Source organism: Gymnoscopelus braueri, assembly GCF_963280865.1.
Source record: "Gymnoscopelus braueri genome assembly, chromosome: 3".
NCBI classification, from domain to species: domain Eukaryota; kingdom Metazoa; phylum Chordata; class Actinopteri; order Myctophiformes; family Myctophidae; genus Gymnoscopelus; species Gymnoscopelus braueri.
This window is the reverse complement of record NC_137612.1, coordinates 5985168-6004013: the sequence shown is the minus strand read 5'-3', so window position 1 is coordinate 6004013 and position 18846 is coordinate 5985168. Positions and strand designations below refer to the sequence as shown.

The following is an 18846-nucleotide window of genomic DNA, read 5'->3' as shown; positions in this document are numbered from 1 at the left end:
TTGCTTCTGGGGGGTCCCTGGAACTAAATATTTTACAAATGTTCGCCTAAAAAAATATGTATTGCAAAATGTGCACAAATGTTCATGATTTAAAAGAAAATAGCAGATCTACAAGCTCATAGCGCGGCACTTGGTTTCACGGTATGAGCTTGTAAATCTGCTATTTTTGAATAGCCAAATAAATCTTAAAATGACACAAATTATGCTTTCCAGGTCTTAAAGAGTTAAAAACAAATGCCAGACGCCAGAGGGTTAACCTTTTGCTTTGATGAAATATCTGAGATCATTAGGATTTTCTGCAAGATTGAAAATGCACTATATTGCTAGTTTGACGAATAACCGAAAATAGGCTATATACACGCTTACAACACGTCGCAGTGTGGCGTGTTGTAAGCTTGTAGATCAGCCTATTTTCGGTGCATGACACGCTTCCATAGAAGACATGCCGACTTCTGCGGAATCCAAATGACTGAAATCTAGTCGTGGTGACTGAGAACTGTAATCCCCATGGACTTACGGCATCGATCTCGTTGAGGACTTTCCACTGCTCGTAAGGCACGTTGACGGCCTCGGCCGTCTGGATGGTCCTCTTCATCTGACTGGTCCACACCTTCAGGTCACTGATGCCCTGGGCCCGGATGAACTCGCCCAGCGCCCTGGCAAACTGCACCGAGAGAGAGAGAGAGAGTGGACGAAGAATCAGTGGATGGGGGAGGAAAGATAAACCTGAATGATTCCCCTCATCCTGGGAGAGTGGACTAGAAAGCCAACAGCTTAAATGGCTGAAACAGCGCAAGTAGGTCCATGTGGGATCCGGTTGGGGGTAAATCTGGTCCCTGAAGCAAGGGGGTGGGGTGATGCACCAACTCTGCTCATAAACACCCTCATTTGTGATTTCTCTTGGCATCAGAAAAGTCAAACGTCACTCTGAAGGCACAATTATTTTATATCGTTTAATGTTGGGTAGAAATCGTCCAAAACTGTTACTTTTCAGGATTCAAATTCAATAGCAAAAGCAGCAGATCTACAAGCCCAAGCTTCGAGCTAGTGGATCTGCCACTTTTTTATGCTTTTGTGAGATGCTGTCGCATGATCAAGCAGGACATTCGTTTACAAAAAAAAAAACACAAAAAAAGTTACAAAATATGGAGATAAGAGGTTTTTGCCCCGTCAGCAACAACGATATGGAGGCAGACAATGCTGTCAAGGAGGTTTGAAATATGTAACGTTATTCATTTAAGAGAACTCTAAATGATATATACATTATGTATTCTGCTCTATGGATCCTTCTCCCCCCCAACAGCCAACAGCTGTGGAGTGTTTAGTGAGACTCTGATCTCCTGTACTAGGTGTTAGTGCCATGTGTTTTTGTCAAATAACAGAAGGGCGTTAAAATGAGTTGGGTTTATGACCATGTAGGAAGCCATCTTTCTTAGCTGCAGTTGTTTCAGCTTACACATCACCCTGAAGGCGTGTGGGGGGTATTTAACTCTTTAAGACCTGAGAACGCATCTGTGTGTCATTTTTAGATTTCGTTGGGCTATTCAAAAATAGCAGATCTACAAGCTCATAGCGCGGCACCGAGTGCCGCGCTATGAGCTTGTAGATCTGCTATTTTTGAAAAATCGTGAACAATTTTGTGCAAATCTTTCCATATATATATATATTCAAAGCGAGCATTTCTAACTAAAATGTTATTGCTTCTGGGGATTCTACAAATATCTTCTAAATCAGTTTAAAACAGTTTTCTGAAACACTTATGTTGCTATAATATTAATGTCGGTGTCAAGGAGCCCCACAACGATATGTATTTGGCTGCGGACCCCCATCTAAAAAAAAATGGTTCCAGGGACCCCCAGAAGCAAAGATTTGAGTAAAAAACAATTGCTTTATAGATATATATTCAAAGATTTGCAAAAAAAAACGCGATAAAAAAAAGAATAGCAGATCTACAAGCTCATAGCGCGGCACTCGGTGCCGCGCTATGAGCTTGAATATCTGCTATTTTTGAATAGCCAAAGTATAAAATATGGATAAAGTGGTTACACAGATGCGTCCCCCGGTCTTAAAGGGTTAAGTCGAGGTCAGTCTTGACATGAGTCGAGCCAGACCGGGTTTCTGTTGCATTGACATGTCATCTAAGTTTGGCTCCTTTACTCGAGTAAAATCTCTCATACTTTGTTGTCTTGCCTCATTGCGCGTCTTATGTTTTGGAGCACCCACTACTACAGATTCTTCAATTGACAATGCTGCTGTTACCTCTTTGCCCCTGGGAGAGAGCCCGGAGTCCCCGCCGATGCAGCCCTTCACGTTGAGCTCGCTCTCGCCGTGGCGACACAGGTAGATGGAGCGCGGCGTGATGTGGATGTTCATGAGGTAGTAGACGATCCGGCTCTGGATGTGGTCCAGGACCCGGTTCACCAGGTAGCGGCGGCCCACGTCCATGATCTTAATGAAGGACAGATCCCTGTGAGAGAGAGAGAGAGAGAGAGAACCAAAAGCAAAACACATGGATTCAAGCAAAAATAAAATCTCACCGCTGAAAAATTATGTGTATGGCCGAGTCATATTAACACATTGACCGCCGGGCCCGTAGTTCTACGGGCCGTTAAATCCAACGGTTAAGCGCCGATCCCGTAGCCTACGGGCTGTGGTGCTTTTTCCTTTTTTTCGATTTTTTTTTTTTTTCAATTTTCTAGGGGGACCATTTTCAGTGTAACACCACCCGAAGTCGACCGGAAGTGCGATCCCGTTTTTTGTTTCCCGTCTGCCTCCATTCTAAGTCGTACACAAAAAGCCCTGTAAACCTATGTAGTTTTTCATCCTCGCATTTCCCATGTTAACATAAACGGTCAGAACTCAAACATGGCGGCTCCGTTTGACACGTGGTTTGGACTGGTACACGCAGGGAGATGTCGCCGATGTAAACAGACCGTGTACGGCTCAATCTTAAGGATTTTAACAAGATCTATGGCGACGTGAAAAAAACAAAAAACAACAATAAAACGTTGGCACTGGTGAGTACATTTATGAGATTAACCTCTGGCGGTCAATGTGTTAAGCGATTTGTGAAACGGTGAGAATGGAGTGTCCTAGCAGGGAAGGTAAACCAGAGAGATAAGGAGACCTGCTTATAGCCAAAATACTGCATCAGGGTCGTCTGATTACATTTGTTAACCTTACATCCTCCTGAAACTCTGTATGTACACAGAGTACTTACAGAGTTTCACCAACACAGGGTTCAGTGTCAGTCAGACTCCGTTGCCTTCCGAGGGAACCGGATGCTGTGTTCTAGCACTTTCTCTGTTCTCATTTCAATCCATTACTCTTTCATTTTCATATCATCTTTTCATTAAATAAATCTACTATAAGACATTTTGTTGCAATTCTTCATTCTCTCATCGGGGAAATATTTAATTTCCACAACAACGACCGCACCTCCTCATTCTAAATACAAAAAGTTTCACAAAAAGCGAAATAAAATAAAATAAAATAAAATGAGCAGAAATCAAATGAAATCGTGACCTTTAAATAGTTTAAATGGTTTGATTGTGGAGAGTGCACAGTACTGCAGTACTGCAAGAAGAGCCACTACATGACAGATGGGTACTTTTTTACAACAGCAGCTTGAGTTAGTTTCCTCACTTGCAAAAAGCCACCGGGATTATTATCGTCTTGCGTTTTTTTTCCTTTTTCCTTTGAGGATTTGTAGCATACATGGGCAACTGGCGGCCCGGGGGCCACATGCGGCCCCCAGCTTCACTTAATGCGGCCTGCAGGTTGATATCGGAATACTGACATATCATTGATTTCAGCTGTTACAATTCCAAACATGCAAACATGAGCCACTTTAATGACTTCAGTCTATATTAGTAGCTTAATGACTAATATTAAAATTCTATTGTCTTTTTTATGTCCAATGTATTTGTATTTAAGTTCATAAAGTTAGCATAAGTATAACTAAATGCATTTGAAATTGAATACAAATTTTACTTTTCAGCAAAAAAAAATCTGGATTCCAATTCAAAAATAGCAGATCTACAAGCTCAAAACGCGTCGCACTGCGACACGTTTTGTTACGTTTGCTACTTTTGTGTGACACAGAATGGCCCGACAGTATATGCAATGTGGCCCTCTGGAGTGGGTGTGGAAATATAGTGGCCCTCTCCATCATCAAAGTTGCCCAGCCCTGATTTGGAGAATGGTTTTTACCACCGATGAACACACTGCTCTAAATAAGTATGCCTTGCTCCTCCTCACCTGTCCAGGACTTCATCCAGAGTCTGGTAGGAGTTCTCATAACACTGAATCCTCTTCATGAAGTCCTCCACAGCCTCCTCAGTGTTACAGTTGGTGTAGTCGGGGCTGCCCAGTTTCACTTGCTAAAATAGAAGAACACAGGGAGGCCCTAAGCAGAGCAGGAAAAAAAAATATGCTTGTGTTCCTCCTGAACTAAGGAGACGTTATTCAATCCACTCACCACGATGTTCTCCTGTATGACATCAGGATCTTCACAGACAGACTCCACAAAGAACACCTGGACAGCCAGGAGAGAGAGAGGAAAGGGGAAAGCCATAAGGTTCCATGCAGCCACCAAGGACGTGGGATCTTTTTAATGACATATTCCAGTGGTGCAAAGTAACATGTACATAGTACTGTACTTAAGTAACATTTTTAGGTACTTTTACTTTACTAGCGCATTTCAAATTTTCAATACTTTTACTCCACTACATCTCAGAGGCAAATATTGTACTTTTACTCCACTACAATTCTTTGAAAACTTTAGTTACTAGTTAATTTGCAGGTATAAATTATAATATTATAAAACCTACATTAACCACTTTAGCCCTATTTTATACATAGGCTATTTGAAAATAGCCGATCTACAAGCTCGATGTGATGCATTGTGAGCTTGTAGATCTTCTATTTTCAAAAATAAATTGTACTTTTACTTTTGGTACTTTTAAGTATATTTTGATGCCAATACTTTTGTACTTTTACTCAAGTAACATTTTGAACACAGGCCTTTTACTTGTAACAGAGTATTTTTATATTGTGGTATTGCTTGCTACTTTTACTTAAAGGAGGAGTTCACCCAAAAAATTACTTATTTTCTATCAATTGCACACCCTATGAAGCCTTGAATCCATGGATTCTTTTTAGTTTTTGTCGCATTCCTAAGCTAATAATTTGATTCCCGTCACCTACCGGCTAATGTATCCGGTAGGAGACACAAAGTAGATTATTTGTGTCTCCTACCGGAAATACACACGGTCATCAAATTATTGTCTTAGGAATGCCACAAAAACAAAAATAAATCCATGAAATCAAGGCTTCATGGGGTGTGTAATTGATAGAAAATAAGTCATTTTTTGGGTGAACTCCTCCTTTAAGTAGAATATCTGAGTACTTCTTCCACCACTGACATATTCTGAACCTGAACACCTTTTATTGTTTGCGTCTTTTCAACGCTTCCAATGTACAGACTGTTAAGCGGAAGCATTGGAAAGTGTGTCTTGCCCTCAGACAGCTGAAGAGGAAGGACTGCAGAAACAGCTGTGAATGCACTTGTTACTGTTCCACTTCCCCCTTTTCAGACTTCTTGAAGTCATGTGTGCGCTGAGCGGTAAATCATAATTATTCCGTTGCTGTGGTGGACCTTAAAAAAGGGATAGCTCACCCCCAAAAATAGTTTTTTTCTATCGATTAGTCACCCCATGGAGACTTGAATTAATAGATATTGTTTTGTTTTTGTCGCATTCCTAAAACAATAATTTGATGACCAGTGGACGGGTAGGCAGTGGTTCCGGTAGGACTCTTTGTGTCTCCTACCGGAACCGCTGCCGGTCATCAAATTATTGTCTTAGGAATGCGACAAAAACTAAAAGAATATCCATCAATTCAAGTCTCCATGGGGTGACTAATCGATAGAAAAAAAGTATTTTTGTGGCTGAACTATCCCTTGAATGCCTTGCAATCTAACGCCAACGCACCTTAAAGCCATTCTGCTCGGCGAACTGAAGGATGGTGTCTCTCCTCTCTCTGGTCGTGTTTGTCGCATCAAAAACCTGCGTACACATGGAATACACAAGAGAAACACAAAGTCAAACAGATGGCACAAAACCAAAGCGGATAGGATACAGGGGGGGTACAGGACACAGGGGCACCCATAATCCCTATTGAAAAGACTACTGTTAATCTGGTTCATAATCCCACAATATTGGGACAGCCTTTTAAAAAGGACCACGCAGCAGCATTCCAACATTTGGCCCATAATATCAGTGTGACCTACCGCCACTTGTCCGCCTTCATCTGTGAGGTACTGTCGCACATCATTCAGCGCCGCTGACGCACACTGTCTGCAAACAACACAGGGACATCGAATCAATCTTTATTTATAGAGCACATTTACAACAATTGCAATTGACCAAAGTGCTGTACAAAGCAAAACAAAAACATCAACAAGAATCAACAAAGTCACATACATCAACCAGATCAAGACATAGACTCAAATGTGATTAAAAGCTAATGAATAAAGTGTGTCTTGAGAAGGGATTTAAAAGTCTTGATAGAATGAGCAGCACTTCTAATGTGGATGGGCAGGCTGTTCCGAAGCCTAGGAGCAGCGGTAGCAAGGCCAGCAAAGGAGGTAGCAAAGGCCAGCAAAAGGTCACCCCTACTCATATCAGTCTGGTTTTGGAAACCTCCAAGAGCAATTTGTTGGCAGACCTCAGTGCTTTGTGTGGGGTGAAAGGTTTCAAAGGTTCAGATAAATATAAAAGGGGCCAGCCCGTGCTAAGGTTTCTAAACAAATAAAATAAGCTTAAAATGTATTCTAAAATTGACAGGGAGCCAGTGCAGTGCAGCTAATGCTGTGGTTATGTGTTCGAGCTTTTTTGTGCCAGTAAGCAGGCGAACAACCGCTTTTTGCACCATCTGCAGGCGCCTGAGTGAGGACTGGTCAATACCGGTGAATAGGGAGTTGCAATAATCCAGTCTTGATGTTATAAAAGGCATGGATTGCCATCTCCAGCTGTTTAGGTGGGAGATAGGCTTTTACCTTGGCTAACAGTCTTAGTTGAAAGAAGCTACTTTTAACAACAGGCTTATGTGTTTGTCAAAGGTGAAGGTACTGTCAAAGGTGACACCATGGGTTTTGAAGGAGGAACAGATGCTTGAGCTGAGGGAACCTAGGGTATTGGTGGATGGAGCAGTGTCATGGCCAAAGAATGTAATTTCTGTTTTGCTTTCGTTGAGATTTAAAAAGTTTGTGTCCATCCAGATTTTAACATCATCCAAGCAGTCCTGTAGGCGCTGAAGTGAATATTTGGCATTGGCAGTGAGGGGTAGGTAGATTTGGACATCGGCTAGGGCAGTGCCAGAGATACCAACATGATGTTCTTTCTAGTCGTGATTTCAAAATGTCATGATCTCTAGAGTATCAAATGCCGATGAAAGATCCAGGAGGGGTAGGTCAGCAAGACTGAGGAGCTACACGTAGTCAAGTTACAATTTAGGCGTTTAGCCCAACGCTCTGATCCACAGCAACAGTATTTTATACTTCATCATACGATGGTTTCAAGCGGCATAAAAAAAGCAGATCTAAAATACCTGGCGCCCTAGGTAGGGACACCAGATTGAAAGTGGTTTACATTTGTCAAACCACAACAGGATGAAGTGGTCAGTGTAGTGGTCAAACCACCTGTGCTAAACAGACTGTAAAGGCTGACTCACTGTCGGATCTTCAAGCCCTCCTCGTTGTCTGGACGGAAGAACTCAAAGGACTTGTAGATCTTCACACACTGTCGCCTATATTGCCCAACATTGAACTCTACAAGGGAGGGAGAGTGAGAGATTAGTGTTTGACACTGTTTAAAAGGGTTATACATCATTATTTTTATATACATCAACAAATCAATTGGGAAAGAAAATCTAATTGATCTTTTTATAATCTAAATTAGTCTGATTAACCACTCCTATTCTACCACTTAAGTCCTATTCTACGCTTTGTCATACAATGGTGTCGCACAAACATATTTCCAATTGGCTGATCTACAAGCTCACGTCAAATTGATGCCCTGTGAGATTGTAGATCAGCTATTTTTACTATTTCAGAAAATGTATTATTTTTCTCTTTTTAAATTATATATATATATATATATATATATATATATATATATATATATATTATTATTATTTTTATATATATATAGATTAATCAATTGACTCTTCACTACCATGCGGTGGCATACGGTTCTCTGAGCTATAGAACAGTACCTCTAGTGGGCACGCCGATCCAGTTGAGGTATCGGGTCAGCTTCTTGGAGATGTAGGTCTTTCCTCTGGCAGGGAGACCTACTGTTACGATCAGCGTAGGACAGTTGGTCATACATACTGGAAACAAGAGAGAGAAAGAAATTGTAACTTTTGTGTATTGATCCCTCTCGAAAAGGCCTGCTGGGGAAAATAACTGTCCAATTGACAAGAACACAGTGATGTTTATCCGTGCTTTACAGCAATTCTTAACCCCCACACAGCTTTTGTTTTTTAAAACCAAAGTGCTACAATTATCCACATCCCTTTATATTGTCGAGCACTGCAGCTTCACATCAAAAATTAAACCAAGAAATACATTTGTACAAATCTTTTGGTGTACAACTGTGATTTGTTCAAGCAGAGTGAAACCCCAGTCACATTGTAACCAGGATGAGGGAATTGTGTCAACAATGAGCAGAGGTCACAGAATGAAGCAATGGAGGGTCAATAAAGACATCTGGAGGGAGTTGAGATTAACTTTGTGTTTGTTTCCACACCCTGTCTACAGTCTACACAGCAGACTAGGTAGGAGGGCAGAGGGATTTTTAACAGGGGTGGAAAGTACTGTACTTAAGTACAATTGTGAGTTTTAGTTACTTTAGTTACTAGTTACTTTGTAGATTTTGATTATTATTACGAAACCACTTCAGATCTGTCCTATATATTTATACTTTGGCAATTTGAAAATAGCCGATCGACAAGCTCACACACAACGCATCGCTTTGCGAAGCGTTGAGCTTGTAGATTGCTATTTTCAAAGGATTTTCATACATTTTATACATTTGAAAACATCTGAAATGGGGCCGTCTGCATAAATGAGCACTATTACTTTTGGTATTTTTAAGTATAAGTTGATACCAATACTTTTGTACTTTTACTCAAGTAAATGTTTAATACCGAACTTGTACTAGACTTTCTACAATAGGGTATTGATACTTTTACTTAAGTAAAATACGTGAGTACTTCTTCCATCACTGGATTTTAGTAAGATCTTAATAGAAGGATGATCGCACTTTATCATTAGATTTTTCTTTTTTACAACTATTAAATGGAAGAAAGTCATGACACACAAGAGAAATATTGTCAAGTACGCACAACCAAACATTAACATCCTCATGTATATCTATGATCATAAGGATTCTGTGTAAATAGTTTCAATTATATTCTTCAATACTCTTCAATTTGCTAAATTAACAGAATTCAATTCAGCAACATTAGATTGAATGGCTTTTGACTGACTGTGCCCTTAGACAGCACTGATGACTCAACAGAAGCTGGTAAAAGCCCTAGGGTAAATAATGAATGACTGTCAAAGGGAATGTTTAACTTGCAAACAGATGCCAGAAATCTTTTATCGGCAGACAGACATATTGTACAGTATAATAGGCCATTTCCTCCTCAAATAACTAATTTGAACTATGCATGGCACCTCCAATTGCTTTACCACGCATGTCCTGAAGAACACAACACGATTACCAGCCACACAACAGAGGCACATCCACAGGGCAAATCACACAACAGAGGGCAATCAGGGCATATCCACAGGGCAAATGGGCATAGGGATAGTTAACAATGTTGTGCTGGACATCAGTGTCGCCATGTCTGCTTATTATAAGCGACTGTGGGCTTGTTTTTCTATGAAGTCACTTGTAAATATTGGTCGCGTTGCGGGGTTTTTTTTTTTTTGGGCTTGTTTCTAAAGTGTAGTTGCTTACTTTGGCTTGTTTCCTAATGTTGTTTAAACCAGTGGTTCTCAAACATTTTCCTGGCTAGGACCCCCCAAATTAATATGCATTTGTCCCTATAACTAACCCCCATCTGAAAATATGTCGTGCCAGGGATCCCCATACCAGATTTGTTGTTAGAATGTTTCAAATACATTAAAAAATTACTAGATTTGCATTTTATTATTTGACTTAAATAGCAGATCTAATATAATAGCCATAGCCTAGTTGCTTCTTATTGGGCTCGTTTTCATAGACCTGGGTTGCTTATTTCTCTCGCAAAATCTGGCAACACTGCTGCCCTATTATTACCAGTCCTTTCTTTCTCATCAATGCGGGTCAGTCAGTCTCTTCATTTTCAGCAAAATACCAAACAACCCCCACGCACTAGTTACATAACAACCCCAACCAATAATGGCTACAGCTGCTGCTGCATCACTAAAAAGGATCAATGTTAATAATGTTCTGGGTCCTTCTGGTCTGTGATGATGCAGTCAGTCTGCACTCAGTGACGGAAAGATGTCAACAACATCCTTTCTGTCGGAAGTTCTCGGAACTATAGTGTCATTTGGTGACTCAGTCTGAGCGCCAGATTAAAAGATAAAAAACACGACAAAATGCACGCCGCTCTGCTCTAGAAAACGTTGTCTGCCTGTTAGCTCTACGTCCATAGCGTTAGTAGGAGTTCTCCTTCTTAACGCTGTGTTACTGTTCAGCCGTTGCCCGCACACACCAGGCTGCGCAGCCTCTAATCTCTAGTCAAAATTTAAAAAAAACACTTTCGCTACTCGCCAAAACAAAGACGGTTTTAAGATGCTGAAAGCCTACTTTTCTTAGTGGGCACACTCTGAGCCCCCCACCTCACGTCTAAAATGCACTTTTTGGCCAGAAAAGAAAATATCCCACCGGATGGTTTCACGCCACTGCGCCCCCTACAGATTTGGTCAATGGAATTTTTCTATTGACAAGATCTGTAGGGGGCGCAGTGGAGCAACAAAAGCGTTTTTTTTCCATCCGGTGGAATATTTTCTTTTCAGTCCAAAAAGTGTATTTTAGACGTGAGGTGGGGGGGGGAGTGAGTAGTCCCACTTCCCACTAAGGAAGATAGGCTTTCAACATCTTAAAACTGTCTTTGTTTTGGTGAGAAGCGAAAGTGTATTTTGTATTTAGTACAGACCAGAGGCTGCGCTACCCGGGTGTGTGCGGGGCAACGGCTGAAAGGTAACATAGCGTTAAAGGAAAACTAATTCTAACGTCTAAAAAAGCGTCGCCTGCCACGTCGCTAGGAATCGGACACGGCTCTCTACGCACCCTTTCTTTGAGAAATGTGTTTCTCAGGAAGGCCATTTTTGTACGGCATCCAGATCTTCTTCAGCGGGTTCTGGGTCAACTCTCTCGGTGGCCCCGGGTTCTCGTCCATTCCTCTCTGGTTGCTCCCCGTGAACAAATGGAGGGAGGTGGTGGTCCCCGGCTGTAGGAGGAGGAGTAGCTGAGCCAACAGAGGGGGTCCTGCCGTGATGATGATGTTCTGAAGGAGACTGTCTGGTGGTCTTTTAGTTTCATCCGCTGCCTGCTCTGCAGCCCAGCGGGGTCACATGGTCACGTGGTGTTATACTTGAGAGGAGAGACCGTGTGGGTGAAAATAACGAGCAGGGCCGTAATTACTCGAATATGCGCGCAGCAGCACCTCTAGCGTCATAGTAGTAGTTGTTTTTTTGTTTTTTTTCTCCTCCATTCATTCAAACCTTTATTTATTCTCGAAAAGATATTGACGTTGTGGCCCTTATTTGCAGTGTGTCCTCGAGATACATCATCACAGTCCAAGAGTACAATTTCATTTTCACATCAATAACACTACACAATACTATAAGAAAGAGGCCAAAATTGTGAAAATAGCAGATTTGCAAGCTTTGATCTGCTATTTTTGGAGCAATGATAAAACTAAACAAAACTGAATCTTCCCCCTAACAATACACACAAGTTTAGAAGCAGTTGCAGACATTTGTGGGTACACAATGTCTGCAATCAATTTTTAATTTTTAATTTAAATTGACCAGGTGTTATTATAACCTGACTCTGTAAAATGCTTGCGACACACATTTTGTTTCACAGTGAAATCAAATGCAAATGAGATTTCCGGAGGGAGGGGGGTTTACCAGGCTAGTGTTATTAAGGGAGAACAGATCTTTAATTTAAAATGTAAGTCATTCCAAGTGGTTGGGGGGCGCAATAAAACAAAAAGGCTGTTTTTCGCAGTTCAGACTTTACTTAGTTGGGGGACCTTCTTTGTAATTGTAGGAGTTGAGGCATTACATTTAGTTTGACTCAACTAAATGTAATGTAAAATGTAATTTGACTAAATATTGTGAAAATAGCAGATCTACAAGCTCACAATGCCTCGCAACGCCATGACATGACAATTAGGCCAATGTTTGACCAGTTTTTATATAGTTGTTGATCACTTTTGATGCATTAAATGTTTTATTTTTTAAATGTAAGTATTAAATGTCCTTAAATTTTCACTTCACTGTCATCTGAGGATCCCCCAAAAATCATGTGGGGACCCCCCTGGGGGTCCTGACCCACAGGTTGAGAACCACTGTCCAATACACTAGCCATTCACTGACTCAACACTGTAATTAACTGATGACATGAATGCACCATCTGGGTGTTAATACTAAGTAAGCAATTAGTGTTAATTGATTTTTTTTATTTCAATTTTGAAAAACATGTTTTTCATTCATTGGTCATTATTGTACTGTAGCCTACCTTACAGATATTTGGATACATGTTTGTAACACTATATTATTAGGCTACAACTGTATTATTATTATTATTGTTTAACAGAGATATTGTGTGTCAGTGTATGTGCTAAAAAATGTAGCCTGGCATGGCCAGACTCTGCATAGATATTAGTCTGGAATCTCTGTGTGGAACCTGCATTTCCGAGGGGCAAATAAAAAAAAAGGTCCCTCACAACTTCCCTCAAAAGGTCCCTCAAAGGGAGAGAAATACAATCTCTATAGAGTACAGAAGTCCTGACATCACTCGTTCATCCCCAGGTTCGTGAAGTAATTTCGCTATGGAGAATAACATTGGGTCATCATAGAATCGTCTCATATAAGAATTGTGGTCCAAAAATAAACAAACTGTCTCAGCGATATTGTCATGGAGGTGGCTCTGTATCGTTTATGATAGTCAGTCACTTATATTTGATACAGTCTGTTTCTGGCGAAAATTTAACTAATTCGGCGGAAGTAACATTATCGTTTTCTCACTGTCAGTTGATGCTTCATATCCATAAGAGTAAAACCGCCGGGGTCATTTGTTTATTTTTGGAACACAGTTCTTATTTGACGCGATATTAAATGCGTCTATGGGGATTCAGAATGGGGGTGGAAAACCGCAAACCAGGTAGACAAACCTAGGATGTGTAAATTACGTCAGACTTCGGTGCTCTATTGAGAGGGGCCAGACCTAATCTGCCAAGGGCAATTTATTTTTTCAATGGCAGATTCGTCTGGAACCAGGCTACTAAAAATGTCCATGAGATGGCAGCATTGATGCATATACAATGTGTGTGTGTGTGTGTGTGTGTGTGTGTGTGTGTGTGTGTGTGTGTGTGGGTGTGTGCACGTGTGTGTGCACGTGTGTGTGAGAGAGAGAGAGAGAGAAGAGAGAGACACACACACATTTTAAATAGCACTGAAATAATTAGTTTTGGTGACCTATATAACTCTGCCTTCTTGTTTAACTGCATTGGGGAATAGTGTAGTGTAAATGTATGTGTTATTTACGTATATTGCTACACACACACACACACACACACACACACACACATACACACACACACACACACACACACACGTGCAGTAACCGGAATGGTCGGTGCAACAACTCAGTCAGACTTGCATGTGGAGCAACAGGGCTGTGACCCAAATACGGTATGAGAGGAGATGAAATGTTCAGTTCAGTTCAGTTCAGTTCAGTTCAGTTCAGTTCAGTTCAGTTCAGTTCAGTTCAGTTCAGTTCAGTTCAGTTCAGTTCAGTTCAGTTCAGTTCAGTTCAACTGTATTGTCATGTGTATTATAGTACAATGAGATGCTTGTGCTCCGCCGCTCTCTGTCTTAACACTCGGGGCGGAGAGCCAGAAGAGGACAAGTATCTCAGGCCTTTCTCGCCCTCCAATCCCCTAACTGCTAGTATAGGCTGCTGTTGGAGCCAAAATGCCTTTATATTTATTTTGTTTTGTTATTATGTAAATTGGTGATAATGACACTGACGTCATCTTAAATCACAGTGGGTGGCCCTAATATCTACCTCATGGTGCAGAGGTGTGGCATTATTACTCACCATGGCAACCACCACAGGGGGTGGTTTCTCATTTATACCTGGTGGTGGGTGATTGTCGCCAAGTGCGCAATGGGGAAAAGCCACACAGTTTTTGAGTATTGTTTGAGTATATTGTGTATCTATGATTTATGGTCAATAAATGGATTGACATATCCAAAATGATACAACAGCTCTGGACATTTAATTCATGCAGGAGTCTAACTAAACTCAACCCAGTTGCCCCTCGCAGAAGGCTTAAAGGTAAAGGCTCTACAGCTGCTATAGAATATAATAACATTATTGGCACGTCCATCAGTTCCAAAACATAGCAGACAGCACATCACAGGCGGTTTCCCGACCTTTCAAATGTCATAACATAAATGATGTTTACACCTATTCCAGTACAGGGACACTATAGCCACACACACAGCATATACATTCATCAAGTGTAAACTGTTTAATAGCCTATTAACTAATCTAAGGTAGCCTATTAAGCTTATTATGTGCTAATAGCAGTGATGGAAGAAGCACTAGTATGTTTTGTAATAATAATCAAAATCTACAAAGTAACTAGTAATTAAAGTTTTCATATAATTGTAGTGGAGTAAAAAGTATAATATTTTCCATGCAGTGGAGTAGAAGTAAAAGTATTGAAATTTGTAAATACTCAAGAAAGTAAAAAAAAAAAAAAAGAAAACTCAAAATTGTACTTAAATACAGTACTTGAATACATGTACTTAGTTACTTTACTCCACTGGCTAATAGCAGCTGTCCATGATGTGGCTGGTCAGATATTGGTTCTGAGACATATCTGTTTGGTTGGAAATATATTTGTGCCAGTGTTTATACAGAGAACACAGGCACAACAAACACTGTTGTGTTTGTAGTAGGCATACCACCACCACCACACATTCTTTCTTTTTTGCCCTAGGACACATTCTGTTAGTGTATTGTTGTGTCACACATCCTACCACACACTCTGTTAGTGTATAGTGTTATGAACAGAACAGGAAACAGACAACAGTTTGTTCACACAGTATTAGCTCCTCCTCCTAGCAGCTGTGTTGCCAGATTCTGCGAAAGAAATAAGCAACCAGGTCTATGAAAACCAGCCCAAAAGAAGCGACCACATGAGCACACATATTACATCGGCTATTTTCAAAGAAATCTTGAAAAAAATTGCAATATTTGCAATATTTTTGACAACACATTTTAACAACTCTTTTGTGCTCCCTGGCGCAAAATATTTGTCTAGGGTCATATCACATCTAGAGTTCGGGCGGCTACGCGGCCCTCGCACCTACGTGGCACCGCCGATCTGACTGATATGCCCATGTATTGGAGATCTCTGTGTCTGTCAGTCCTTGTCCCTTTTATTCCCATATATGGAGATCCCTGATGTCATCAGTATATGCCCAATTGACCATATATGGGCATGCTGATATAACCATTCATAGGGGTGAGCAATATGGCAAAAATATCATATCATGTCTATTTTTCATCTTATCACAATTTTTCTTTGGGATGTACATTACACAAAAATTACTGAAATATTAACGTGACCTGGGTCGCTAAGTTATGGAGCACGAACATTACAGCGATTGACTGCAAACAGATAGTAAGTGCAAAATTATTAACTTACTATAACTCTGCGATCTCTCGGATTGATTTCAGTTGCACATTTAACTGAAATGTAGGCTGATATTAACTGAGGTTTTTCTGCTCTGCTGGGCTAGTCTCTCCACGCATACGCTGTGTAAACTGCAGAAATGTGACGTATATCGCATTATAGGACTCCCGGCACTGGGGCGCTAAATTATTGCGCAATCACAGAGTTTCATACAACTGTACGTCGTGCAAGTACATTAACGGTGCGGGAAGCAGCTATCCCTATAGAGCGTGCCAACGCGTCGTCACCACGGGGGGGGGGGGGGGGCGCGGCATAGTAGCGCAGACATGTTTGTTTTGGGCAATGTTAAGTCAACCTGGTTTATACCCCTCAAAGATGTCCGCTGCTACCAAAAGACACTTGTTGACGCCCCCTTCAGGATTTTTGGCACGCTCTATAGCCTCTCCAACGCTGACTCCGAACTCCATGGGTGTGCCGGCCCTGATTCTGGTAGCTGGATATAATAGCAAGCAAGCCCAAACAAGCGACTTCACAGAAATCATGATTGGTGTGCATGGGGTTCTCATCTTAAACAAGCGTAATGCTTAATGAGGGTTTCCAGTTTAGTAGACCTTGTATTGTGAATTTGTACTTCCATGTACTGTTATGTACTGTCATGTACTATTCTCATGTCTTTCTAAATAAACTACATCAATCAATCAATCAATCAATCAAAGAACAAGCCCAAAGTCGCTTATAATAAGCGGACATGGCAACGCTGCCTAGCAGCTGTGATTGCAGAGCATGTAAGGTGGGCGGGGCTGCAGGGCATGTCATTTCCCGATTTAGCCTGCAGTGTTCTGCACTCACTCACTGTATCTTCACTAAGTGTCTGTTAACCATGGCTTTGTCCGTAAACATACTGTATTTTACACAGCAGGCTTATTACTCTTATTCAAACTATTTTATGTATTCATAGCAATACAATTAAAATATTTGATCTTCAACAAACAGCCCTAAAAAAAACATTAATCGGATGATAATAATGGTCGTGTCCACTGTCACTGTCAGAATAAAAACATGAGATGCGACTCAATAATAATGACAGCATATCGACTGCATAATAAAGCATGTTGGATAACATAAAACTCGCTCCCAGTAATAGTGTGACAATAACAGACAGCAATCAACACAATAATATGCACTTGGCCAATGGTTTGTGTTGGTTGTTGGTCCCAGGGTTATTTTAAAACATATGATTGTTCTAATAATCACACGTTTGTATTGGATACAATGTCACAGATCACAGCAATGGATACATTGTATTCCATTGCTGTGATCTCTGACAGCACGTCGCCTTGTTTACGTCTTGAACAGAACAGGCTGCTGCTGCACACAGCACTGACAGACCAGACCAAACCCCCTTGTTATTTACTGCTGTCGGAAACACGCACTTCTCCACAGTTTGAACAAATAAAAGCAGCAAAAAGCCTTGTAAAATGTCAATAATAACAACACTTTCTTACCCGCCGGTCGACTGGTGTTTGTGTCCGTGTGTCTGGGAGGAGCGGAGCCTCTCATCCTCCTGTCTGTCTGACTGTCTCTGGCTCTGCTTGTAGGAGCGATCTGTGATGGAGCGCACCGTGTGTGCGTGTGTGTGTGTGTGTGTGTGTGTGTGTGTGTGTGTGTGTGTGTGTGTGTGTGTGTGTGTGTCCGCTTAAAGCACAAAGTCACATTGGAGAGAGAAGAACCACAATAATAATAATATTAAAAACAATCCGGTGCTGAGCTGATTGATGTCTACAGGAGAATGATGATGCTTATGATCTTCATGTTGACTAACTAGCCTACACTACACACGCGCGCGCACGCAGGCACGCACGCACGCACGCACACACACACACACACACACACACACACACACACACACACACACACACACACACACGCACAAAATCACTCAAGATCATTGGCTGCTGTAGCTTCAGGGTGGACGGTGGGTGGTGGTGGGTGTGTCAGTTCATCATCATGCCCCCCCTCCTCCCCCCTCCCTTCACCAGAGTAATAACCTGGAAAAACGTCACACTGTCATCAGTAGTTTTAATATTTTTGCGCCCAGTAAGCTGGTGTATACTACTGTATGTAGCCTGTTGATATTGAACTGTCTGGCTGTGATGTAACAGCCTTGGGTACAAGTTAATTTCCTGTCAGCTACTGATGTTCACAAACCACTGCAACAACAGGAAATACACTTTGATCCATGTATAGATTGTAGCTTCATTGAAAAATGAATGAAAAGAGTGTAGTGCACCTCATAGTACCATAGCACCACAAAGGCATGAAAAGCAAAGCTTCGGACCTCTCAAAACAAACTGGTCAGGTTACTACTTGGCCTCACTCACACCTAGAACTGACCTAACCCCTGCTCATTATGCTAGGGGGTGGGATGGCTCAGGGTAGAGGACAGAGTACAGCAATTTGCAATGGGCCTGGTCTTCACGATAACTCAAGAGAACAGGGATACCCATGTACCTGTCAGACTATACTTCAATAACGTGAAAGACACACACAGGCGCAACACCAGAGGGAGCTCCGCTGATCTCGTTCAACCCAGATTCGGCACAAACATGGGGTTAAATTTGTTCTACTTGCTATGTGTGACTGTGGAATGCCCTTCCAACAAACATCAAAAAGTTTGACTCCTTACCCTCCTTCAAAACCGGCATAAAAGATCACCTGTCTGCAATTGTATCTGGAAAAGTCCTCGAAGCTTACCCCCCCCCCCCCCCGCAACTGTTTACTGTACATATACGTTTATTTGCTACTAGTGTTGATGTCTTGTAGATTATTATATATTATTGTATG

The 18846-nt window shown here is 41.3% G+C and overlaps 1 protein-coding gene across 5 annotated transcripts in view; it reads right to left on the bottom strand.

Annotated features, from left to right (window-relative positions):
• pfkfb4a (6-phosphofructo-2-kinase/fructose-2,6-biphosphatase 4a) overlaps positions 1-17811 on the bottom strand; it is a 29108-nt gene extending 11297 nt beyond the window's left edge. For 4 of the 5 annotated variants that reach the window (XM_080425136.1, XM_080425137.1, XM_080425135.1 and 1 more), the window contains exons 1-9: positions 11352-11636; positions 8278-8394; positions 7735-7831; positions 6293-6359; positions 5994-6068; positions 4481-4537; positions 4261-4382; positions 2260-2467; positions 518-664 (exon numbers count right to left, since the gene is read on the bottom strand). In XM_080425136.1, the coding sequence (XP_080281262.1) occupies positions 518-664; positions 2260-2467; positions 4261-4382; positions 4481-4537; positions 5994-6068; positions 6293-6359; positions 7735-7831; positions 8278-8394; positions 11352-11460 (999 nt within the window). In that variant the 5' untranslated portion in view covers positions 11461-11636. Of the gene's footprint in view, positions 1-517; positions 665-2259; positions 2468-4260; positions 4383-4480; positions 4538-5993; positions 6069-6292; positions 6360-7734; positions 7832-8277; positions 8395-11351; positions 11637-17507 lie in introns of those variants that run through there. The other variant, XM_080425139.1, reaches the window with a different exon arrangement.
• Between the last annotated feature and the right edge of the window lie 1035 nt (positions 17812-18846).